Source organism: Erithacus rubecula (genome assembly GCF_903797595.1).
Source record: "Erithacus rubecula genome assembly, chromosome: 11".
In the NCBI taxonomy this organism is placed as follows: domain Eukaryota; kingdom Metazoa; phylum Chordata; class Aves; order Passeriformes; family Muscicapidae; genus Erithacus; species Erithacus rubecula.
In genome coordinates this window covers 18,402,922-18,428,277 of record NC_136663.1, presented here as the reverse complement: position 1 = coordinate 18,428,277, position 25,356 = coordinate 18,402,922, and the positions used below count along the sequence as shown (strand labels likewise).

At 41.2% G+C, this 25,356-nt stretch overlaps 2 protein-coding genes across 7 annotated transcripts in view; one reads left to right on the top strand and one right to left on the bottom strand.

Annotated features, from left to right (window-relative positions):
- The window catches only part of NGEF (neuronal guanine nucleotide exchange factor), a 52,523-nt gene extending 31,377 nt beyond the window's left edge, over positions 1-21,146 (bottom strand). Inside the window, exons 1-4 of one of the 3 annotated variants that reach the window (XM_079314964.1) lie at positions 20,853-21,146; positions 13,162-13,219; positions 10,003-10,368; positions 6,598-6,712 (exon numbers count right to left, since the gene is read on the bottom strand). In XM_079314964.1, coding sequence (XP_079171090.1) covers positions 6,598-6,712; positions 10,003-10,264 — 377 coding nt within the window. In that variant the 5' untranslated portion in view covers positions 10,265-10,368; positions 13,162-13,219; positions 20,853-21,146. The remainder of the gene's footprint in view (positions 1-6,597; positions 6,713-10,002; positions 10,369-13,161; positions 13,220-20,852) is intronic. The other 2 variants (XM_079314963.1, XM_079314965.1) reach the window with 2 other exon arrangements.
- The window catches only part of NEU2 (neuraminidase 2), a 36,582-nt gene that overhangs the window by 1,480 nt on the left and 9,746 nt on the right, over positions 1-25,356 (top strand). Inside the window, exon 2 of one of the 4 annotated variants that reach the window (XM_079315000.1) lies at positions 1,819-1,953. The exons of 2 other annotated variants lie outside the window; for them this stretch is intronic. In XM_079315000.1, coding sequence (XP_079171126.1) covers positions 1,889-1,953 — 65 coding nt within the window. In that variant the 5' untranslated portion in view covers positions 1,819-1,888. Of the gene's footprint in view, positions 1-1,818; positions 1,954-20,310; positions 20,388-25,356 lie in introns of those variants that run through there. One more of the 4 variants, XM_079315004.1, reaches the window with a different exon arrangement.

Sequence of the window (25,356 nt, the reverse complement as noted above, 5' to 3'; positions counted from 1 at the left end):
TTTGATCCTGCTTGTCTTCCCTTTTCTTTCATTTTTTCCATTTTTTTTTGGTCTGAGATGAAAAAATTGAAAATATCACAGAAAGCAGTAATGATGATAAATCAGTGGAAGCTCTGAAGAGTTGAAACACCTCCTAGGAGTGAAATGCCCCCTGTGGCCATGGCAGGCCCAGCTTGTATTTCTGTGTCTCAGAGAGCTGTTACATTGCATAGCAAAGACCAGCACTCTACTCTTCCTGCCTTTAGAACTGTTTCTTTTTTAATTTGTAATTTGATCTTTCAAAGATGTTGTTCTTTCTTTCTTCCTTCCCAGCCTTATTCTCCCACTGACATACACAGAATATCCATAAACAAAACAAGTGCCTGAGAAATACTTTTTCTCCCAACTGAGGTGACAGAGTGTTCCCAGCACTCATGGGACTGGATCAAAAAAAATTATATTTAGCAAGAAGGAGATATTTTTGTCCTACAAAATTTGCTGGGATTTTCTTAGTCTTGCTTTTCTGTTTGGGGACAAAACCAGAAAGCTTTTAAAGTTGGACTCAGAAACTAAAGGCAGGCAAACAAGTGATTCTGTCACAGTGGTCTGGAAACTGTGATCTTCATGCTGGGGGCAAGGGATCCAGGTCAGAGTCAGAGATGTGTTATTCCCTTGAATCCCACATGTTACTGCCTGTTCCAGATTTCTACCTCTGCTTTATGCCAGTACTGACTCAAGCTTATCCCATTCACAGTAAGCAAGTCTGGGCAGCTAAACTCTTGGAAATGGTTTTGTTTTTTTGTTTTTTTTTTGTTTGGTAGAACTAGATCTATGTGTATATTGAGCTCAAAGTGAGTGCCAACAGAGCAGAGGAGGCAGACATGTAGATGGATGTCAGGACCATGGTAGTGCCACCTTGGATAATTTTTCATGGCTGTGAAATGGCAGGCTCAGGCCTGAAAAGATTGCTACTCCACCTAATTTTAAACATGAGGTAGGAGTTTAGAGGTGGTGTACTTTTTTTCTCTCACTGCAACAACAAGCAATTTGATCTAGAGCCTAAAGACTTCTTCCCCAGTTACCAAAATCAGTACAAACTTATGATGACAGACCAGTTTTCTCACCAAAATCCCTTTAATTCATCCTAAAATTGCTTGTCTAGTTGTAGGGGAAAAGAAAGAATATGACTACTAGAACAACATATATTAAAGCCCCATAACAATCCTCCCGCAGCACTGTAGAAGGTGTGCTGTGTGCCCTCTGCTCTTTTTGGTGACAGAAGCCATGCAGTGCCCCAAGAGACCAAATCCCAGTTTTGTCTCTGGAACTTTTAGGGTCTCTGGAACTTCCAAGGTCTCTGGAACTCTTAGGATCTGCAAGCATAAAGGCACTGGAAATGATCATTGGTGGCCGTGCTCCATTGGCATGGAGCATGACCATGGTTCAGCTCCCTGCATGCAAAGGGAAGGGGCTTTGAACTTGCATATGTTCTGAAAACAATGCTTTGTGTTGTTGCACAGTGTTTCCAGCTTCACTGTAGTGCTGCTAGAAAAGATTTTAAATACTGGCTGATCTGGTCCATGTTGTGTTAAAAATGTAATGGCTGATGAGAGTTTATAATTAGTTTATCACAATTATCGCATTTAATTTACGCTTGAGGGATGAATTCCCAATCTTGGTTTGTATTTGCAGGCACTAGTAATTTTGAAAAATGAGTAATCATTTGAATTAAGATTTATTATGTGTATTTCAACACAGAAGCAATCGTTAGAATAAAGCCGTGCAAAGAGCTTGTTTTCAAATTAAATTGAAATGCATTTTTTGAATGTTGTCTTATAGCAATTTTTAGAAATTAGATATCCTCCTCTCAAAACTAAAAAGAGAAGAGGCAGCCCAGCAGATCTTATTCATGAAAAATTCCCCAAGCCCTTCTAGTCAGTGGGAGTTTCACACCAAGAAAGGCCACAAGATGAGGTAAGAAGTACTTTTTAAATCTCAGCTATCCAAATTATTGAGAAGTGAGAAGTTACTAATGGATTTGAATGTTACACCCAAGGACTTCTTCATACCTCAGCTTCATTCAGGTTCCCTCTGTTCACGTGCATTTTTTAACAGTGATTCTGGTATGTCTAGGCACTTTCTATTCCTGATTTTTTACTTTTTAATGGTAGACAGGTGGAAATTCTCATCCCTAGTTTTTTAGGTCCTAAAGGATAAGAACATATCTGTTCTTCTGAAGCTCCTTAAGCTTTCATCAAAACACATTAGTTGTATCTGTTGGAACTGGCTGCCTTATCAATAACTAAAAATGCTCAGAAATTCTGTTTGTGAGATCTTTATGCTTCTAACCTTTTGATGCTCATAATCATCAGGGTTCCGCTTTTACTTACTGACCATCTGTCAGAGACAAGTTATTTTTATATATTAAAAAAAACCAAACTATTTATTAGACTTAGGAAAATGTTATTGGATCCCTATTAAAGGAAAACAGAAATCCTGTTGTTCTCTCCTTCAAGAATCTTTGCTCTCTGTTGCTATGCAAAATGAAATTTTGAGGTTGCGAGGATTTTATCTTTTCCACACTCACGAAAATCCATAGAATTATAGGCTCTTTTCCACTGTCCACAGTGGTAGACTTTAGCTCCTGCTCATGGAGAGAATGTGTGTTGAGCTAAGGGTTGAGAGAATTTGTGATATTGTAGCTGTAAAAGCTGCCTGGTCCAGATCTAGGCACTGTGAATAAAGGCCATTTCTGTGATTAGCATTATGAGAAAACCACTTGACTGAAAAACAGAAGGAACAAGACCCATGCATGGAGAGAAAAAGGTCTACTTCTGGACCAGGGAACTGCTATGAAGAGAGGAACTCAGCCACAGCTGGATGCTTCAGGAAATGGTGAATTGGAAAAGACTGTAAAATTTGGCATTGGAGCTGGGAGGAGAGGTGGCTTACTAAGATTGTATAAGGAGCCAAATGGTGAAGAGCCTGTGGACCAAAATGAGACTGAGATATGAGCCATAGGGTGGGAAGTGAGAGGAATGTGTCTAGGAAATGGTAGGCTGAGGAAACTGTGTGGGGAATTACAAGCTGACGCTGATAGAAAAGGAGTGAAACAAAGAGATTGATGGAGAACTTGGGATCAGGGCATGTCCGCATGAAGCAGATCAGATTGGGAGACCTGGAGGGCAAAGCCTAGACCTTGCACAGTAATGAAAATATGAGTGGACTGAAAAACCTGGCAAGCAGAGACTGGGTGGAATAGGTGGGCAGGCTGGGATTGGGATCTCCATTGGCTATATGCTGGATGGATGCTTTATTAGAATTGTGTATGTTATTGCTTGCTATTCTGAGTGATCCTGTGAAATACGAGATTTTGACAGTAATGACATTTTAATACCTACAGTGGCTATTTTTACTGAAAATGTATTAATTTTAAAAATATTTCTCCCTGCAAATATGGTTGCTCTTAGACTTTTTAGGATGCAAATTGCACAAAAAGAGATAGAGATAGAAAAGATATATCTATTTATCTGCCTCTGGAAGAACGAATATTTGTTGTAGACCAACAAAATGTAAAGATTCGGTCAACAAAGGTTTAAACCAGCTATTTCTGATTTCACCACTTGCAAACTGAAGCACCATTAGCAGCATAAAGAGGAGGTAACTTTAAGAAATGCATTTCATAAGTAGAAGGAAACTTGCTCAAGTATGGTATAAGTCCTTTTTTCAATCCAAGTTCCAGACTCTCCAGAGGCTTTTCCTGCTCTTCTGGTTAAATCAGGCTATAAAAGCACTGCCCTCTGCTGCCCAGGACCGAGAGTGCTGGGCTGAAGGATGCTAACCCAAATTCACATGAGCACCCTTCAGAGTGCTGTGCTATTTCACGTGTACTGCTTCTCTCTAATACATGTGTTTGCAGGAATTGAAACAAGTTAGATTCCCTCTTGCTGCTGGAGGTGACTATTTGTATTCACTGTTGTAGTCTTTGAGCTTAAATCAAATGTGATCAAAGGGTTTTTAGATGGTTCTTGTTTATCTGAATTGGAGGTTTCATAAGCAGTGTAAAGAAAGAGTTTGCTCTGCACTGGTAGACCAATGGTGAAGTGAAATTTCACACTGCATTTCTCTTCCAGTGCATCTTCTGTGAGAACTTTCTATGATCTCTGCACAATCGCTGCCACACCAGAGCTGGAAGGAGTGATCCCAGCACAAAAAATCAGCTTTTTATGAGTTCAGCTCCTTCCAGGGCTTTGGCTCTGGTTACTCTGGGAAGCAGGAGTTGTGCTAGAAGCTCAGCACTGAGATGCTCAGGGCAAATCAGCCGAGTTGTTGGGAAGTGGCTTGCCTTTATAGGGGTCTGGACCTTTGTACAATGGACAAGACTGAGAGGGAGCCATGGAATGTTGTAGAGAGCTCTAGAGTGCTTAGGGGGAGCTGGAGATCCTGTAAGAGAAAGGTCATGAGAAAAATATCATTTGAGCACAGTTAGGTATAAAAACTCGCTTAGGAAGTATCTTGTGGATGGCCCATGGCCATCCAGAGTTTGGAACACCAGCAATAATGTTTGAGGACATCCAGTGTTCAGACATCAATGTTCTGAGATCAGTGAATTACTCTAGTATTCTCAGGGCTTTGAAAGACATGTAGATTCAAATCAAAATCCCATCTGGGTACAATATAGATAACAATTCCTTTTTCTGAGCTCTTTACTATGTTCCACCAGCTGTGTTTACTTCCTGCCCAGAATTATGTAGTATGGCTATATGTGAAATGACATCCTTGCCTGTGAAGAACCCCTTTGTATCAAACCTTGTTTTCTTCATGCAAGGAGAAGGGATTGTGACTACCCAGCCCCAGTATTTATGTGGTTGCTGTAGGATGCTTCTGCATGAGAAGAGATGCAGCACTGCTGCCCCACTTGCCCTCAGGACTGTGGTGATCCAGTCCTGTCAGAGATGCCTGTACCGTACTTTCTGCAGAACTGCTAGCTTCTGCTTTCAGAAGAACAGCTAACTGCCAGGCACCAGATTTATTGCTTTGAAGAGAAATTAAATGTATTTCTTGAGGCCAGCAATAATATTTTAAATGTCTTATCTGTATAATGGCCACTTTTTCCAAATAGAAGTGAGATATTATTGATTACTCCAAATAATGGAAATGTTTTTAGGCTCTTGCAGGCTTTCCCAATGCAGATTTCTAGTGGTTCTCTTATAAATTATAACTGATATTTTGGTGAAGGAAAGAGGACATGGGTTGAATTTGAGCTGGAACTTTGGTCTCATGCTCTGTTAAATCTCTGTGCTCAGTTTCAAGAGATAACACTCAGCAGGACTGCCTGCTTTTAGCAGACACATGACTTAGAATCTGTACTGACCTGCCAGGCTGTGTGCACAGCAGTATCTTTGATAAAACTAACCCCTAGCACAGGCTCATTGTTTCCAGCTCCGGGGAGAATCAGAAATTGCACATTTCAGAGCTGCCTAAGTGCCAGTGTCAGGATGTCAGACTGACAGTGATGATTATGCCCCAAGGAAAGGAAGACAGATGGGTTTGACACCACAGCAGACTGTGGCTGTCTAGTTTCATATGCTGAGTTTATGGCCAAGGGGCAATCAATTTTAGCCAAGACAATTAATTTATTTAAATCAAACTTGACATTTGGCTAAAATTGTTTTGTTGGAGTCCTCTCAATAAGGAAAGGTGCCTGGGAAACCACTCTGTATTGCCAACACAACTGGTCTCAGTAATTAGGACCAGACGGTGCAGCAGGATGCATGCACCCTTAGAGGACAAGTGCTTATTGCTTCCAGCTTGATCTACAATAGAAGGAGGGACTATCTCACAGTTGTACACATGGGAGGTGAGTACTTGGAGAAGGAGTTTGGGAGAAAACCTCAGTTATATTTGGAAATGTGGGGATAGGTAGCTGCTCTTCTCTCTGCCTGGCTGCAGTGGCAAGAGATCAGGAGTGAGGGCAGATTTATGGGATTTATGTACATTTCTGAGTTGTGGGACCAGGGTCTTCTGCTGGACTTTTGTTGTTGAAGGATTTAGTTCAAAAAGGACTACCTCAATGAAAGCCTCTGTTGCTTATCAGTTCTTTAAAGTAAACAGCAAACAAAAAGTCTGGATACTTTAGAAAAAAATTTTGTAGTTACTTCTTCAGCTATAAAATCCTGTTTTCCATGTGGGGTTATGTAACAGGCTTCAGGAGAACTCTCTATGAAGGCCAAGAATGGGACTACCCTGATGGTGAGATGTTCCATGACCAAATGCCCACAGACTCTCATTCTCAAGAAACTGCTTAAGGAAATCTGCCCAGTTTGCTAACACTACAGGGTGATCCTGCATCACATACCCCTTTTTTCTATCTTCCCCACTGTCTTCTTGTTCCCCCTTTTTCCTTCACTCTCTTCCCTAAACACACATTGATAAGACCCTTTTACCACCATGCTAATACTCTACTGAATAACTCATTAAGATGAAAGCAGCACCACAAGTCAAGGTGAGAGAGATACAGCTTAGTCCAGCTGTCCTTCCCAAAAGAAGCACTCTGACACCACTCTGACTAGTTTTCAGGGAAAGCATGGGGAATACTCTGCACGGGAACCTCCTTACCTTTGGATCAATAATTCATCTAATGTTGTTGGATCAGAGTTTGCTGGAGATGGTGATCCTTTATGAGACAAAACATTCAGAGGCTCTTTGATGGGCTCATAGTTTTTGAGTGAACCTGTGATATAAGAGAAAGACAAGAGGGCGTTAAAACACTCATTGTCTTAATTTACCTTTACTGTATGTAGTGGTTTGCTGACACCAAAGGCAACAGGAAGACCACAAGACAGAAAGGTGGTTACATTTTAGCTTTGATTTTCAAACAAGACCAAAGTGTCATCCACTTGTATAGTGCAAATGCATGAAAAAAGGTGAAGTTGGATTTAGGGTGTCAGTTTTTAGGTATGGGAATAGCACTCTCACCACTGCAGGCTGGGTCCCAACATGATTTTCAGTACAATTATTTAAGCAGAAAATGTTCAGCTGTGCGTGCATGTGCATGCCAATATTTGGTTTCCAAAATCAAGGCTTCATTACTGCTCTGCTTTCAGGTACATGGTAGATGCTCAGTTTACTAGATAAATTGAGGTTATATTTGGTGAGAGAGGAGTATTACTTTTAATTGCTTCTCCAGTTTCCCTCAGATGAACCACTGATTCTTTCACAGGGAGTCCAAGTTGCATTAAGTCCAAGGCTTACTACAGCAGTAGTTGGCAGGAGAGGATGCATCTCACTTTTTAAATTAAATCTCCCATTGTTTGAGGCTTATTGATAAATGGCCTTGCTGTTTTTTATTAGAAATATTTTGGTCTAAGCCATGATTCTGTTTGTCCTTAACACTGATTACAGCATAGTCAGATCAGTGCTCTGACTGAAGCTGGCGTCTGATGCACCTTTTTAATCAATTTTCAGAGGAAAGGGATGACATCCAGAATTTTAAAACTTCCTAAAATAGAGCCAAGGCCTTATGAAACAGTAGTTTGAGTTATTCACTTTGAATAATTTAAACACTTTATCCTTCTGTCAAAAAAGATTGCTCAAAAAAAGAAAAAAAAACAAAACAAAACACCAAAAATTATTTTTCTAGTTGAAGAAAAGAAAGCATCAAATATGTTTTACAGCTTCTAGGCTATAAGCCAAAGCTGGGCTGGTGCAAAGGGTGCCTGCCTATATGGAAGTCCTTCCCTCAGCTGGATTTAGATAATTTAATTTTTTTTCTTCTGTGATCTCATTTCTTGAGTTTTTATTTTTCTCTTTTTATTTATTCTACTGTGCCTTCTCTGTCTCTTCCTTTCTTCTCGCCTTCCCCTCTCCTGCCCTCCAGTTGTTCCCTGAGCAAAATGAGAACAGGTTAACATTTGACCTTGAATCACATTTTTGGAGAGCTGCTGTTCAAATGGGATGGAAGGCAATATAAAATAGCTCACCCATTCCTTGCCTCCATGCATGTCAGCAAATGCTGTCAGAAGTTCCTGCTATAAATGAGGCTGGTTTAGAAGCACCTGCTGTCAGTTTCAGGGAGAAGGAAGGGATTCAGGGAAGTAGAGAGAGAGAGAGAGAGCAGAAATGCTGCTTACACAATCCTAGCTGAATTTAAAGGCCGCAGCTCTGAGGAGTACTTGCTACAATTACCTTAGAGAAAGAACTATTGCTGCTAGCCCGGGTCTTGCTGTGCAGGCTGGAGAAGAGACACGTTCCCAGCGTGTCTTGCGGAACACTTGCAGGCATGGAAGGAAAAGCCCCGTTTGGAACCAATCCTGTCTCAGTAGCGGTAATACAGGGAGAGGAGTGGCAGACAACCACAGGACAGCCTCGTGGATGCTCTAATGAGTTGCTAAGAGAGAAGCCCTTAGCTTGTCCTTCCTCAATGACACTGGCCAGACATGAGGAATGTCCTCCTCTGCCAAAGTCCTGATGCCATGATGCTGCAGGTCTATGAAAAGTCCTTCTGTGCTGGTGCTGCTGGAGTGAGGACCTCCTCGGCAGCTGTGGGGACGCTGTGACACCCCGGAGCAGGAGGGAGGGCGGGTCTGTGCTGTGCTAGCTCTGCAGCAGTGCTCTGGGAGGCGGGGAGGGGTGGTTCTGCTCAGGTCGTGTCTGCACCCGCAGGGTGGAGAGCAGCTCTGCTCTGGCATAGGCAGCACTGTTTATCCACAAACTTCATTGCAACACTAGCAGAATATTAAACAGGAGCTCTTTGCTGCTGTCTGCTTGGAAACTTGGAGGAAAGAAGGAGTTTTCCTTCTGTCCATGCCACAGGGTTGAATGGACCTTTATACTGCTGAAATAGCATGGCTCCCTTGACGAGGCAGGCAGGACACACCTATTTTCTTGGTCATATTTCCCACACCCCTTTTATTTGGCGTGTGAAGGAAGTCTGTTTTTTTTTTTTCTTCAGGAACTTGATCTACTTTCAGGAGCTGAAAAGGTAGCTGTTACAAAACAAAGCAGTAGCTTTCAGTGGTTTGCACAGCAGTGGAACATAAGTAGTGGTGTATTATTTTCATTCATACAGCTATCAAAAATTCATAGTTCAGTGCAATGGTTCTGTTAGTTTATAACCTGAAGATAGGATAGGTAACTTTTGCCTCTCACTTTGCTGTGAAAGAGTTTTCTCGAAGCACCTGGGAGATGGAAGCAAAGGACATTTTCTACGTTCTCAGTTCCAGGTCTCTGTCATTTAGGACTTAGATTAAAACCACTTCCATTTCCGTCATGCAGCCTTGTTTCCAGAATTCTCAGTGTGTTGCAGTAGCTCATTTTCTGGCTCTCTCTTAGTTTCTCCTATCTTTCTCTTGCTTTTTTCACAGACATCTGCTCAGACAAGGTTCCAGCTCTGGAACCTGAAAGACATCTGGTTCCAGCCTGCCTCGCAGTCATGCTCTGTACTGTTCATACTCAGGGAAATAAAACTCATTCCTTTTCTACTGAAGCCATGGCTGAATGCATGTATGTTCTGGACGGTGTTCCTGTTATTTCAGCCTCCTTGCTTAAAGGGAGCCTTGGTGTTTCTTACAGCTCTCTTCAGTGCAAAGTGCAGGCTTTCACAGAAGTTCTTGTTCCTCCCTCATAAGGAACCATCGCAAATTCCTCTGGTTTTGCTGTTTTCTGTACTTTTGAATATATCATTTCTGTATGCTAAATAGTCCCTGCTTCATTGACAGTTTCAGTCAGACAGTTCTTTAAGTTATTTTATCTCTTTCAGAGCAGAGGGGTGGCAGTGCAGAGCCCCACATATGTTTAGGTTCTCTGTCATGAAGTCTCTTTAAACATCCAACCATTCTACATTTCCAAGCTGAGAAAAGAAGGATGGCACTCCTCTGCCTGCTGTGCTGTAGGTCAGGGGTGTTCTGTTATGTGCTGACTGCTGAGCTGCTTTCTACCTTCTTGTCCTTCTGTTCTATTGACTCCTCTAGTTCCTAATCTCACAGGAAAAAGAAGCACAATACTGTTTGGGTCAGTACTCACCTGTAGCATGCTGCATATGCATTGCCTCTCTTGAAGTCTTTCTTTTCCCTCTGTTTGGCAGCCTCATGGATCGGTAGTACCTGGAGTTTCTTTGAATAGCAATGTACTGTGTGTGCAAGTCCCCCTCTTGCGTCACTGGGTTAGCACCTGCTGACTCTTCCTCACCTTCAGAGACCGAACCTGACTCTCTTAGGACCCGCTGAGACTGGCCCTGCCAGAGCCCACCAGTGGAGAACCTGTGGGTGCCTTCTCTCTCGTCCATGGCTTCCAGAGCTTGTCTCTATGGCAACTGAGACAGTGGATCAGCAGCAGAGCAGCAGAAGTCAGGTAGCCTCCACAACTCCATCAGCTTTCTCTGAATTAGAGCTGGAGACAGACAAAACAGAGCGTAACAGGAGAGAGAACAAAGTTCTGGTTAGTTCAGAGGGCAAAGTCCATCATCTGTTTAGGGTAACAGGGACTTTACAGAAATTTTTATTGGAGATTATTCTGAAGTCATCACCTTAAAAGCCTTATTCTGATGTCATGAATGGATATGCTCATGGTTGTCATAATTCCATGACATATGACAGGTGTTACTGACAGATGTTACTGTTCTGTTTTGGTTAGGTATTACTGGTTGATTTAGAGAGTATAACAGATAGTGGCTATGTCCTTTTTTATGGGGGTGAAAATGTTACAGAATAGAATATAAAAGCCTGAGAGAAAGCTCTGTAAATCTGTCTATTATCTGTGTACTTCTCCTTGTAATAGAAGAATTAATGCCTTTTACAGGGCTGGGTGCCTTCAATACTTATCAACAGCACTCACTCCTGCCCTGCAGGTAACCGAAGAAAAATCCATAACTGTTGAGCATGAAGGTAGAAGAGATAAGATTATATAGGGCAGAGGCTTGATTTGCTCTCCCAGAGTTCCCCTTAAGTGCCAGTGTACCATTGTCGCAGGGACTTCAGCACAAAAATTCTCTGCTCTGTGTGTCAGTACGTGGACTATGCCAAGATTTTTTGGGAGGCACATAAAAGCAAAATGTCAGTTGATCCTTCAGCCTTTGTAGGGCTGTGTAAAATGTGAGCGGATTACTTAAGCATTCTCTTTGCTGAAGTCTTTCAGCTGTCAAAGTTTCTCTGAGTATATAACATGATTTTGTGACTGATGGGGCTGTCATGAGTAGCAGAAAGAGATGCACTATAGTAAATGTTAATATAAAATTGACAGCAGGCTGAGAGAAGGGCATAAAACTGTGCTGTGGATTAGTTAGATGCTATTTTTTTTACACGTGTATCGCTGGTTTGTTATGTACAGTATATCCAAGACACAAGATAGCTTAGAAAGTAGTTGTTTCATTTTTTAATGGGTTTTCTTCAATCTTTGTAAATTCATGTGTTCCACGAACATTTCCCATGCTTGCCCCCAGGGTCACTCTAGCAGACCCTGGGACATCAGGGACAGCTGGGACATCATCTGTGAATCCTCTGCTTTCCAATAATTTTGAAGGTGCTATGATTTATCTTTATGGAGAGAAGGTTACTCCCTGAAATCATGCACAGAGCTTCTTGGCTCTGGAGAGGAAAAAGTCTGTTTTCTTCTTTCATAACCTGAATCACAGCATGCAGTTCTAAATTTGGATCCTGACTTCAGTTCTGCCTTTTGGACTCTTTGGAACTATGGTGGTTGCTCTGGGACTGTTTCCAGAGTTAATGAAAGTGTATGAAGGACCTATTTGTTGGTGGTGGTGTTAAGTTTGGTTTGTAAACTACTCTGAGGTGCAGAGATTCACTAAGCCTGTTTCTTCTTCTGTGGGTGTGTGGAACAACAGAATAAAAACAGCTGCTGTTGGAGACAATTTGAAAAGAAGGAAGAGGCTATTTCTTTTCCTGTGACTTTCTTTCTGTCCCAAGACTAGAGCCCCAAAGGCTTGATCCTTGCAACTGTGATGGAAGTATGTCTTCTAACTGGACTACAATTAATATTACAGCTGTAATCCTATTTAACCCCAAACTTTAACAATTCCTAAATTTTTATTTATTTCTCTTCTATAGATTATTTTATGCCTTGGCATTTGAGGAAATGAACCTGTAATAATCTCCTCTGCATCAAAGTTCCTCTGTGCTTCGAGTGGCCACCCTTTGTCCATGTGACTCAGACTGGGGCCTGTCTCTCATGACCTTTGCAAAGCTGATGTAGCTTGCAATGCTTTGCAAATTGGTGCTGGTGCTTTATTGAAAAAGTGGATAAAGTTTTCCCAGGTGCTGCTTACCAGTCAGGAGTAGTTTCAAAACCATTAAATGTCCAAAGGGATCATTATGCAAAGAGATGCACATGTGTGCATGAAGAAGACTGTTTTCCCCTTTCACATACTTGGTGAATATGAGAGTACAGGAATGTTGTTGTTGGGCTTTTACAAAGATTCTTGGTAGAGAAGGAGCCCCCTGCATGGCCAGGTGACACTCAGCTGGGTTACCCAAAAACTTATCTATGTGTTTAGTACCCCTGGCAAACCTGTGTGCTTATCTTTGCCAGATACTCCTTCTATTGCTCATCAGAGGAGTGAAGGGTGGCTGTCTTGAAAAATTAACTTGTTTTCAGGTTATCAAACTATCCCTAACAAAGAAGACCCTCGACCAGAAGTGAAGATAGCAATGGATGAAAGAGAGACTTTCATGTTTTCTAGGAGAGACAGAGGGAGCACTCGTTTAGTGTGGTGTTTATAAACAATAAACAAACTCATATAGTGTGGTGGTTTTTACTTTCTTCAATGAAGAATTCAAGAATAGAATGCATTTCTGAAGTAAATGCTTCTGATTTCAAAATTGATACTCTAAGGAAGCATTGAGAAACTGTTTACTGATATGCCAATCAAATAGTCCTGACTTTTCCAGTTGTTTAGGTATATTAAAAAAACTAGGGATAATTTAAAGGGTGCAGTCAAATTTAGTATAACATTTTTCTGGTAATAGTCAAACTGTTCAGTGACAGAGAATGGCTCAAGCACACATGAACCTTGACTACCCTGTCTGAGTGTTTGTAGAGAATTTTTGAAGAAGGTACTCATCTCTGATAGTCAGAGGTAGGTGAGTGCCTGGTCTTTAGTCAGGAGTATCCCCTCCCAAGTATATTCACACGCCACATTGAAATCACATGGCTTGAGTCATCACCCACCTGAATGTCCTTTGCAGGCAAACACTTCTCTGAAGCTTGTGGAGACCAAAGTAGCAGTCTGTAAGGAAAAGGGGAAGATGACAACAGTGAAGCCAGCAAGTGATGCACATAAGCAACGCTCGAAATATGCATTTTGACTCACACATAATCCAGCCTCCAGGAATTTGACTGTATAGAAATTTTTACTTGCTTATGTAAAAAACTGGCATTTACCAGCAAATGTCATGAATTTGTACAAGAACAGCTGAACTCAGGGATGTTGGATAAGATGCTAATATGAGCTGTAAAAGGGAGTGAGGTTCCTAGAACAGTGTGGACCTGGACATGTAGATGTGTGTAGGAAACAGGGAGCACTGCTGCCTCTGGAAGGGTTTTCATGGCATGGGCTGGCTGCGGATGTGACTACTGTATCAAGAGAGTGGACTTAGAGGGATATGGAGGCTATCACATGTATCAAAGGTGTATTAGGTGTAACTTCTGTTAACCAGTTAGGGATAATCAAAGATAAGGATGCTTTTAGTAGCGGAAACTTCAGACTGAAAGCTAAGATTGCAGCTGTACAGACCTGCAGGTATTTCAAATAGGTTTATTATGGGCAGTTTGATGTGGGAGTCTGGAGCAGGAGGTACAGTCTGGCACCAGTTGAGCATATCTCTCTCATCCCACGACGTGCCAGGCAGGCACAGCTAAACGAGTCGTGGCAGAGGCAGACTGTGTGGTCTGTCACTGGTGGCAGCCCCGGTGGGCACCTGTAGAAGAGGGAGCTGCTGGGGGCTGGCAGCCCTGGAAAGCCAGGCTGGCTGCCTCAGCTGTTGCTGAGACAGGAGGGGTGCAAGTGGTGTCTGAGCTGCTGGAAAGAGCCACCTCCTTCCCTGCCAAATCTGCCGCTCCACATGCCCTGGCCCCTCTCTCAGCGGCAGTTTTCCAGAGCTCCAGCACAGCAGAGCAGGCAGCTGGATTCTTTGCCTCCCTAGTACTTTGCTTTCCTGGATAATGGGCTATTTTGGTGTGCCTGGTGCTGGTCCTGACCTATCAGAATTCTGTGCCTGTGAATCTAGGAGGATTTTTTCTGCACCCTGTCTTCCATTGCCACAAGGCAATCATTTGTGTGGGACTTATTTAGCTCCCTGCTTTCAGCCTTCCCCGAGATGGAAGGGGTGCAGAGCAGGATGAAACAGGTGGCTCTCCTTTCTGGTGAATCCAGTCCTTCAATAAATTCCTAATTCCTCTTTAAAATGGGGAGGTGTATTGGCTGACTGAAAAGTGTTAAGTACTGTAGTAAGGATGGTAACACAAGGATTTTGAAATGAAAACTGCTCAATTTGCTGATATTACACAATGCTGTTGCCCAGCCTGGAAGAGTAATAAAGATTGCTTAATTAATACTAGAGACAGACTGAAATCTCCAGCTGTATAACTCAGGGATGTTTCAAAGCAGAAAATAACAATTATGAATACAACTTGATTGAATAGTTTGTCTATATAGGAACATGCAGTCACAGAGAATTGCCCTTGTCAGACTGTATAATGTGTCCCTATCACCACCAGGAATAAAGATAACAGTACTGATGTGTCTGAGCATCCACAAAAATATACAGGTGGGTGATAGCACACAAGGCAATGAGCCCCTACTTTGAGTTACCTAGTGCTGTTAGTTTTACCATCAGCTCAAATCCATCCATGGCTGGATACCCCTTTAAATAATGTCTATCTCCACATCATTTTGTTTTGGGGCTCAATGCAGAAATTGCTGTCTTTCTGTAGAAAGGCAGAAAATATTATAATCTTTTCTTCCTTTTTATGTGTTGAAGTTGTTTCAAGTGTAAAATCCCTATTAATGATTATTAATCTGGAAGGTTTTGCATACTGAATATATGGATGCACCTTTCATGTATATTTGATGAACCAGATAGAGTTCTTTTAAGACAAAATTTTGACTTCAAGCCCTTATAAATAGCATGGCCCCTTTAATATTTCTTCTTTAAATGCTGTCTGAATGTACACGCAATTGCCAATTTAGCTGCATCTTAACAGTTTCATTTTAAAATGCTTTCCTTAAAGTCTTGTGCAAACCAAAACCAAACCTTTATCTCCCACCAACAATAGTCCCCCATTACATCCCTGCTTTTGTGTTAGGTAGTGACTTTAGTCCATCTTACTTGGTTTTAATTGGAGTGGAATATCATCTCTAAATTCTTTCATTCTGCATGATAAAGAGGCAAACTCAGCTCTGCTGGTATGCATTACAGTCCAAATTCCAGCACCAGCCCTTACTCATCAGCAGCTGCTCTTGCTCATGCAGGTGCCAAACCCTTAAGGAGTGCCACATGCAAGAGGACCCTGACAGAGACTCTGGGGCTCTGCACAAGCTCAGGCCTGCATTTGCATTGGGAGATATTTCTGTCTGAGTCAGGGGAATAGTAACACCCACAGACTCAGCCCTAGGCTCTGGCAGATTTAGTTCTCAGCAGATGCAGCTATGAATTCATTTAGCCTCATCAGTGGTTGAGGTGAAGGCACAGACTTGGAGCCAATGTGAGTGTGGTGCTCTCAAGTGTCCTGCTGAGCCACCCCTGCTTCAGGGGGACTGACTTCCAGCAGAAGGATGTACAGTCATGGTAACATCTTACCCTAAAGCTGTCACTGCCCTCAGCTGTCTGACTACACAAATATTTATATTTTCATTGTTCTTGTTGGGATCGCCATCCTTGGAAGTGTATAATCCTGACACTTTCTATTAGGTGGTGGCAAAAGACAGTTAAGTACATGTCCCTGTCTAGAACAAGGTACATGACAAAGGAATTTCAACTATTTAGGTGCAAGGCCAAGGTATTATTTGATTAAGGCACAGAGGTGGAGACAAACAGGTGGAGCATGAGAACAGACTGACCAGAGAGTAAGACATGGACTAAAGAGGTTTGTATGAGAAGCCAGAGAAAATTAGAAAATAAGTTTGGGAATAGTGGCTGAAAGAATATAAAATAGTTTGACCCCACATGTTTCCAGAAATTAAACATTTTGTACTTACATTGTAAATAAGACTGAATTCTATAACCAGCCTTAACAGAATCAAACTACAACCACTCCGATTTTGAGATAGTCTTTCAGTTGAGGAAGCTAACATAACGGTCCTATTGCCATGATTTAGTGCTGGTACCTTATTTATAGCAAGCAAAACCAAGACAGAATTATATAGTTCATTACATTTTTGTGACAAAAAACCCATTTTGTCTTGCATATATGTAACAGAGAACCCGTTTTAGAAACACTTCAAAGACTAAAAAGAAATACATTGGACCCATATAATAAATCCTCCAAACCATATACTTTAGAAACCCTGAGACCAAGTGAATGGGGATGGAGAGAGAAACCAGTATATTTAAAGTAGCTAAAAATGACTCAAGGGTTCTCATTAGATCTAAAAATGTTTCTGGAACTGAGTCCAGCATTGTGAGTAGTTTTATGCATAAAGGTAAGCCATGTGTCCACAGGACCACCAAGTAAGTGTGTTCTACAAATGTTACAACACATGACAGAAGAGGGATACATGCCTTCATACAATTCCCTTCGCATGAAACAATACTTTGTGTAAATTAGTTAATATATATCAATATATACTTAATAAATAACACTAAAAAGCTGCAGCATGGTTTATCTTTCTTACTGTTTATTGATTCTTTGTTATTCAAGAACAATTATCTAAAAAGATGTGCTTTCTTATATGCCACTACTAATTGCTCTATTCATGCAACTCAGTGAGTGGTCCAGCCCTATCCCATTGAATTCCATGCTTCCTTCCCTGGGTCTTGTGTAGTAGATGTAGCCATGGGCAATAGCTAAGGTGTTAAAGAATTTCACCTCTGGAGCTAAACTACATATGTGTATATGTACATATATACACATATATAAAAACATGTTCTCTCCAGCTGTGTAGAAGGAGTTGACCTCATTTTTAAATCATATAGAAAAGCACGAGCAGAAATCTACAAACTCTTCTGCTTTTAATTATAAAGCTAATAAACCAAAAATCTGACCTTATTTCTATTCATTTCCTTAAGCTATTACATATGCATATACATATGTGAAAATGCATCTTTGCTTGAAGATTTTGAGAGAGTCCTAAGAAGTAAAATGTATGAAACTCATCCTTGTTCTTCTGACATCACTGACATCTCTCTACTAACAAGAACTTCTGCCTCTAGAGGAAGCCCCTTTCCTTCTTCCTGCTGTTTATGAAATGTTCTTGCCATTGATGCCATCCCATTCCTTATTTCTGCTGAGAAGATACTAGTGAAACTGTTGCTAAGTTGCTGTGGTTGAAAACTCATGAGATTTTCTAGGCTTATCTCTGGAAGATAAGTGAATAATTAAAAACCAAATCACTGCATTGCCTAGGCTGGGGGGAGTGCCCAATTATCAGCTCATGGCTTAGGGGCAAATGGCAGGATGTAGCCTCAAAGCAGGAGATACCCATGTATTCTGCAAGTACACACACAGGAAGGCTCTCAGCAGTTTGCCTGATGATCTCTTCTGTTTTTCAGGATTGCATGTGGGAGCTGCTAGTCCTTGTTCCTTTTTGTTTGTTCTGTTTGGGCTGTGTGAAGCCTTCTAGCCATGGAATGTGTATGTAATGCAGAATTTACTTAAAAAACTTAAAGGACTAAGGTATAGAAGCTTTAGTTTCTGATTAAATGATTCTGTCAAAAACATAGTACAAGAAATAATATCCAGGGCATAATGCCTTGCAGAAAGCAGAAAGGTTTAGCAACCCTAGGACACTTGGAAAAGGAGAATTACCAGATGTCTTGGTTGAAGCTTTTCAAGACAGACTCATTAGTAAGCAGACAGGCCAAGTGTCCCTTGGGCAGACAAGACCTGTGCTGCTCTTGGGGAAAAATATAATGATGCCCAATTCTATTTCTAGATTTGCTGGTTGTATATTAGACACTTGTTATGGAAGAAATGAGCATGAGTGGTTGTTTGAACTGCAGAGAGGTAAGGATTCATAGGGTTTTTCATTTGAAAACTTCAATACAGAAGCAGGGAAAGAGAAGACTAACTTTATTGATCAAGAAATAGTAGAGTTCTCACTTTTTCTTCGCTCAGTGTTTATTGGGTGGAGGGTGTAAGGAGTGCCTGTTTGCTGAATCTGCTTGCAAATGTGTAGCTGCAAGGGAGGCAGAAGTCAACCAAGACATCAGAATCCTGTTAGGCTGGTTACTGCCAGTTTGAAAAGCCAGGCAGGTTTGGAGTGCTGCTATGCCATGCTATCCTTGTCAACTGCACCAAGCTAATTTCAGCTGATTCTAAACATGACATAAGCTGATTCTGTTCTTACAGCCTGTTACTCTGACTGCATGCATCTTCAGCAACTCAGGAAAAGCACTTGATACACAACTCTGGAAACTCATTAGCAAACAGCATTGACCTATCCAAACTTCCCCTTTAGAATGGCTGGTTTTAGACCCTGGTGGGAAGAGAAGCTTTCTGGACTGCAGTTCCCAATTCAGAGCAACCTCTTCTCTCCCACTACTGGGGGACTAGCCCAGGGTTTAGGCAAGCAACCCCAAGCCTTCCCCACTTGCCTCTAATTTGCCAGCTGCAGCACTAACCAGCATGGCACTATAGAAAATGAGGGACATGTGCAGTGCTCTGGCTGCGTATCTATCCACAGGGAGTCTCCATCTTCTTGTCAAATTAGTGCCAGTCTGCAACTGCAATTCTGTAGCTCAGTTTACCCAAGCACTGGGAAAGGTTGGCAAAACTTTCCCTTCTGGATCTTTCCTTCTGACAGCAGCTTTTACTTTCCTCTTCACTCCCAGTTTTTAATCACAGAAAGAGGAAGGCTGGGATGAGGGTAGTTAATCTCATGGCTGTGGCACAGGATTGGATTTTGGGAGAGTAGATGTAATTTATTAGCTCTACTGCAGTTCCCTGGGCAATCTTGAGCATGTCAGTCTTAGTTCCCCGTCTCTGGACTGGGTGCTGTATATTATAGTTTGTGAATACTCCTGCATTTTTCTATAGTCTTTTTTCTTCTGAGTTATTTGAGCAGGATCTCAATGTAAGTGCAAGAGCATGACATAAGAAAACCTGATGTGATCTAAAGAACTCTGGAACATGCTGCAGTTAAAGGGAAAAAATGAACTAGTTTGAATATTCTCTTGGTTTTGGTTATTTTTCATTTGATGTTTTCTGCATTTCAGTCCCCAAGTGAAAAGCAAGCATTTTGTTTAGATTTCTAGTTCCTCAGTGGCCCTGTTGTTCTTTTTAAGTTTTATTTGAGCTGACTGCAACTGCTCCTAAAAAGGGTTCTTGTTTTAGGAATTGCTCCCTCTTGGAACAGCAAAGTCCAAGTTTTGCAGATTGAGTAACCTGCATGACCTGCTTTTTCATAGACATCTGTTTCCAATGATTTCACATAGGAAAGAGAAGGCAAGAGGGAGATGAGACTTCCAGATTGTTTCAGGCTTTACTGAGTTTTGTCAGTTTTCCTTATTTTAGATATGATGGAGCAGTTTCCATGGGATGCTGCTTGGAAACATGAATTATTTCCTCCAGTAACTGTTGGGGGGGGAGGAAATTATAATTGCCCATAGAAATCATAGAGCAAGCTAGTTTAAAAAGGAAAATCTGAGCGAAATCCCCAGGAACTGGCCACATACTCAGGGACAGATGGGGTAATTACATTGTTAAAGCATTTTACATTGTCTTGCAAGTGTCCTCACCAAAATATAGCAGTGTGGGACATTGGGCTCTTTGGGTTCTTCTCCTCTGGCAGTTACACACACATTATTGTATGATATGTAAAATACTCCTGTATTTATAGTTTTTCTTAAAGTAGATTTGAGTTAACAATACCAATTTGAATCTATAGAAAATGAGCCCTAAATAAAATTACTGTCTGTTTCTTAAAATGGATACCAGACAATTAATACTTCTTGCAGATTCAGCACAATATTCTAAACAGCTTTCATTATTTTAGTGCAATTTCCTACTTTCAACTAGGTCTGGAAGTGCCAGCTCCACTATAACGGTCCAATCTGTTGATAGTTTAAGATCAGAAGAGCTAGTTTGTTCTTATGAAATTTGAGTCCTTGTTTACTTTGAGCATTTTAAAACATGCATAATTGCTGGGAGAGAGTTCACAGCTACACTGGATTCACAGCAATTGGCCTCTTGAGAGTGAAAGGAAAAATTGGCTCAGAGGAAGGATCAGCCTGGAGGTAAGAGGAAAACAGGCTGTTTTTCATATTTCCTGTCTTTATTTATATATTTTTTTAAAGCAAGATCACACATAAACGTTTGACAGGAAAAATCACAACTTGTGCTGCCATGGAAAAAGACACACAACTTGGTTGGTTTGGGAATGTTTGCAATTCAGTTGGTCACATTAACACCATTCTATGCAGTCTGAGTCTCCCCTCTGACTAGGCTTCCTCCCTGTGGGTAGTGGGTTTTATGCCTACCAGGTAGTGCCCGTGGTGTCTCTCCTCTCTGTCAGCCAGTATTTAAACAGTGTCACAACTGTGCTCTCTCTGGCTTGCACAGGACTCCTTCAATGTGTCTTTGCTTGTAGAGCAAAGTCAGTTCTTTCTTGGGCACTGGATTTGTGCCTTTGTTTGTGGCCTGAGGTTTCTTCCTCAGGCAGTTACTCTTTCAGCATTCCCCCAGAATAGGATTTTACTCACCTGATACTCAGGGGCTGAGCCAGTCTCTTCTTTGCCATCGGGATGAGATATGTCCAAAAAGTCTGAATTAAATCCCCCCAAATTGTTAGTGATTTGCAATCCAGTTGTGAATCCAGAGACAGGTATGTCCTACAGGGGTTCGCTGTCCTTCAGTCCTTGTACCTTCCTGTCAGTTTTGCTTGAGAGTAAAGTGTCCCTCAGATTTTGTTTGCTCAGTTTCCAGAGTCACAGCAAACACAGTTTAAAGGAACAGCTTTCTCTTTACCCAGATAAGTTAGTACAAACATGCCCTGAACGTCCTTTGCACTGCTTGTGCCAAGGGTAATGACAGGGGATTGTTAAACCTCCCGAATAAATCTTTAACAACTGGGCAAAACTTTGGTCCAAATCTGCAAACTCAAGTGGAAACAGTAAATAGTATTTGCTTCCATTTTTAAGGCCCACTGGCTGAGGAACTGCTCTTGTTTTAGATTATTTACAGCCATTTGAAATGAAAAGACCTACATGTTTATGACTATTTTTAGATTGCCATTTCTTAATTTCATGCGTGGTCACATACCTGGGCACTGGGGTGGATATAGCAGAGCCAGCCTGGTTTTATTTTAAGACTTTTTGGATCAGTTCAAATGCCTGTGATAATTTTCCTTCTTGAAATAATTTCTTATTACTGGGCTACTTGCTTGCTATGATTTGAATGTCCCTCTTCTGGGGGCAACTTAGGCCCCGTGCTTCAAAGGAAGACAAATAATAGCAATTGCTTAGATCAGTGCTATACCTAGGAGAGAATTTTCCCCTCATCCTCCAATAACTCACTTTGTATTTTTAAGACTGCATTTGGATTAACTGTTAGGAAAAGTATCACATAGCCTGCTGAATTTGATGCTAATATTTTCTTTGTTTTTTGTTTTCTTTTAGAAGTTTACTGAACTTGCTAAGTGTCTTGGTTTTTTTTCAAAATATTTTAATTGGTCACAACACTGCTCTTTTTAAAATGCAGCTGTATGCCCAGCTTACTCCATGGAAGACGCTCACTGAGTTAAGCTTGGGTTAATCTGTGCTCAGACATCATAGATTCATAGATGGTCATAGATGGTCACCAGTGTCAATGTCCCTTTATACCAGCTGAAGTCCTGGCCTAGGCATGGAGGGCTGCCACCAATTAATCCTGTAATGATTAATCAAGGTCACCATCAGGCCTGTGCACTCCTGGTCTGAGAGTTGGCAGGACTCATGAATGATGGAATTTGGACAATTCCTCTCTGTTGCAAGAGTTGCCCAAGGTGAATCTAGCTATAGCCTTGTGTTTCAAACTTACTTATCTGAGTGTCCAAGCACTGCAGAGTACATGAAGCAAGGAACTACAGTTTTATTGCATTTTTCCAGTCATCAGATTACTGCAGTGACTCCTCAGTGGTTTTTTTGTTGTTTTTTTTTTTTTTTTCTGAGGGCTAAATAAATCCTGCTTCTACAATCCTCTTTTTGTATTCAAACCTCACCACCTCTCTTCCTTTGCTTCCCATAGATTGTGCCATTCATTTTGTTAACAAAAATAAAGCGTATTTTCTTTTTTTGTTTCAAATGGGCAAAGTAAATGGAGAAATGGTGCAATGTGTATAATAGGCAGGCTGTTTATTGGGTGTTGTCTCTCACAGGGTGAGGAAGCTTCCCTGTGACACACCCATGACTCATCATGGAGTGCCAAAAGGCTTACAGGTCTGCTATGGAGTAATGCTGTTGCCCTTTGAGTTAAGGGAATATTTTTTTATTTTGTCCAATTTTTTTCCACAAGGTGAGGAAATAAAATATTTACTGTGAGAGAGGCATCAGCAGCAGGATTCTGTGATTATTCCTCCTGATGGAAATCAAAAGTAATGTAAGTGGAGTCAGTGGAGTGTGAAAGAGTACAAACCCAAGGAGTACCTGTTCCTCATGCCTGTTGCACCTACAGTTGATAAGGATAGTGAGGTGCTGGTCTCAAATGTGCTCCGAGGCTCTTTTCCCTAACTAGAATTGGCATTAAAAGAAAAACAGTGGATGTTTTCTCATCTAGTGAACCCTGTTCCCCAAAGAGCTCTGCCATTAGCATTTGCTTGTTATATCCATAATTATTATCACTTTGGCTTTTTCTTGCTTATCTTTGCCCAGGTCTATAGGATTTATCTTCTGCACCAATTATACAATGTTCCCCAATGCCTGGAAAGCAGCACTTAATGTTTTAACTTAAAATTTGCACTGCTGTGTAATTGCTTCTTCACAAGATCTGACCCCACAGTCATCTTGATATGAACTACAGCTGCCTGACAACAGCAGCTACATTGTACAGCATAGCAAAAACACTGAAGTACCCGAGCCAGCCTTGCCTTTCTAATGATGTTGGGAATGAATGGAATGAGGTTTGAGCATTTTGCAAGGGAAATATACATTGACAATTTTTAATGGACTGCATGTCACTCACTAGATGTGCCATTTCTTGTTTTCCTGCTAATTTCTTTTCACATACACTCATGAGCATTAGCTTCTGAATTCTTTTCCTCAGCCTCCATTTGCAGCTATCACTGTATCCTTCCTAAGAGGTGGCACCCAAAACTGAATATGGTCCTCCAAATTCCAATGCTCCATTGTTCAGGATTCTGTCATTATATTATATTCTGCATTATTTTTACATCCTCTTATTCATGCACCCACACATCCCATTTGCATTTTTTAACCTTTTTAAAAACGTTTTCATTACAACAATCAGATATAAGGGCAATGAAGTAAGTGTAGAACAATAGAAGTGAAGATTTTGATCCATCTCAGACCTTTAACTGTTTTAAACTTCAGTGGTGACACTGATTTTGATTTACAGTGAAAGGAAAGAGGGAGGATGAGGCTGTGCATGTCTACAATGGGACATCCATTTTTGATAGGTAATAAGGAACAGTTTTGTAAAATAGTTTCAGAACACAACACATTGTTTGGAAAAAGCACTTTTTCTTTTATCAGAAGGAAGGAGTTTTGCAAATAGAGGTCTGTCCTGTGGGCTGGAGGCTGAAGAACAGTCCTGGAGTCTGATTGCTGGCAGTGGTGTTGGGGCTGCAGGGAAGAAGTGTGGGGTGCCCACATGCTGATTGTGGGATTATCCTGCACAGGGATTCACTTATTTTAGCTCACAGCAGAGCTAAGCAGCACATCCTTCATTTTAGGAGTAGATTTAACCTTTCTAGACTGTTAGCTTCTGCACGGTCATGTCTGATATTGACTGGTCCTGGGGAGTGGGTCAAAGGTGGGTGTGAAAAACGAGGTTCACTCTCCTGGTAAAATTTAAAAGTTTAATAAAGGACAATAGGAGACTCGGAGACACCCCTTTACAAACCTTTTCTATTGTATCAGCCTACTGCATATTCAACAATATTCAACAATAAACAATTATGCATATTTACACTTTTCCCTAAACTAGTTTACATGTTCCAAGAACCGTTTAGCATGGCTCCTCACTGGGTCCATTGGCCTTTTTAGAGCATGTGCATTTTTGGCTATAGTTCTAGTCTGTTCTCATTGTCACCTCCAGCTTGGGCTTTGGTCCATACTTGTTACTGACAGTAGGTGCTGATAGTAGCAGAGGTCTTCATCATGCATTCATTGGATGTTATCCCAACCAAGCAGGCAGTTCAATTGCCACAAGCATAACTGTATCAGCTATTTCACTACTATGTCTAAGTTTGGTTAATAGAAATAAAAGCTATATCTTCAATAGCAAAGTTACTTTAACATTATACTTATAACATCCATTTTAATATTTGCAAAAAGCCAATATTATAATATTATTTATAACAGTGGGGCACCCCAGCTGGCTGCAGGGGAATGTATAGAATCTTACTTAGAGAGAAAGAGATGATGAGGGAAGGTGGGCAGAGGCAAAGCTACTCTGCCATATGCATGCTGCCACCATAACCCATGGAACCATTGCCACCACACCAAACCACACTTGGGACTTCCACTTGGAAGAGATGAACAACCAGTTTTAAGCTGCAGCTGGGAAAGGTGATTTCTATTAAACAAATGACTATTTATGAGTTGTCTGTCTGCAGAAGCCAAGTGTGTGACTCAGAAAATCACCTAACACTGCTGCTAGCCAGAGACAAGAAAAAAGGTGAAGAAATCCATAAAGTAATCATTCATGTCTAGCTTTCAGGCAGATTGCACCTTAGCAGCCTCTTCAATGTCTTTCTTCCTCCATTAATTGCTTCTGCTTTATTTGACTCTGGCTTTTCTCCAGGAGCCACTGTTAAAAGTTGGTATGTGGTGGATATCAATGACATTGTCTCTGGAGAGACTTTTCCGCACACTGTTGTTTGATTCCAGATAATGCAGTGAGATACAAATGCCTTTGGTCTTCTCTTGTGTGCCCCAATTAGGGCCGTATTTTACTTGCCCAGTTAGGCAAGGTTTGTAAACACGGGGTGTGGTTTCACAACGCAGCTAATTAGACCCTAGCAATAACTGCTAGTCTGGATGGTGAGTT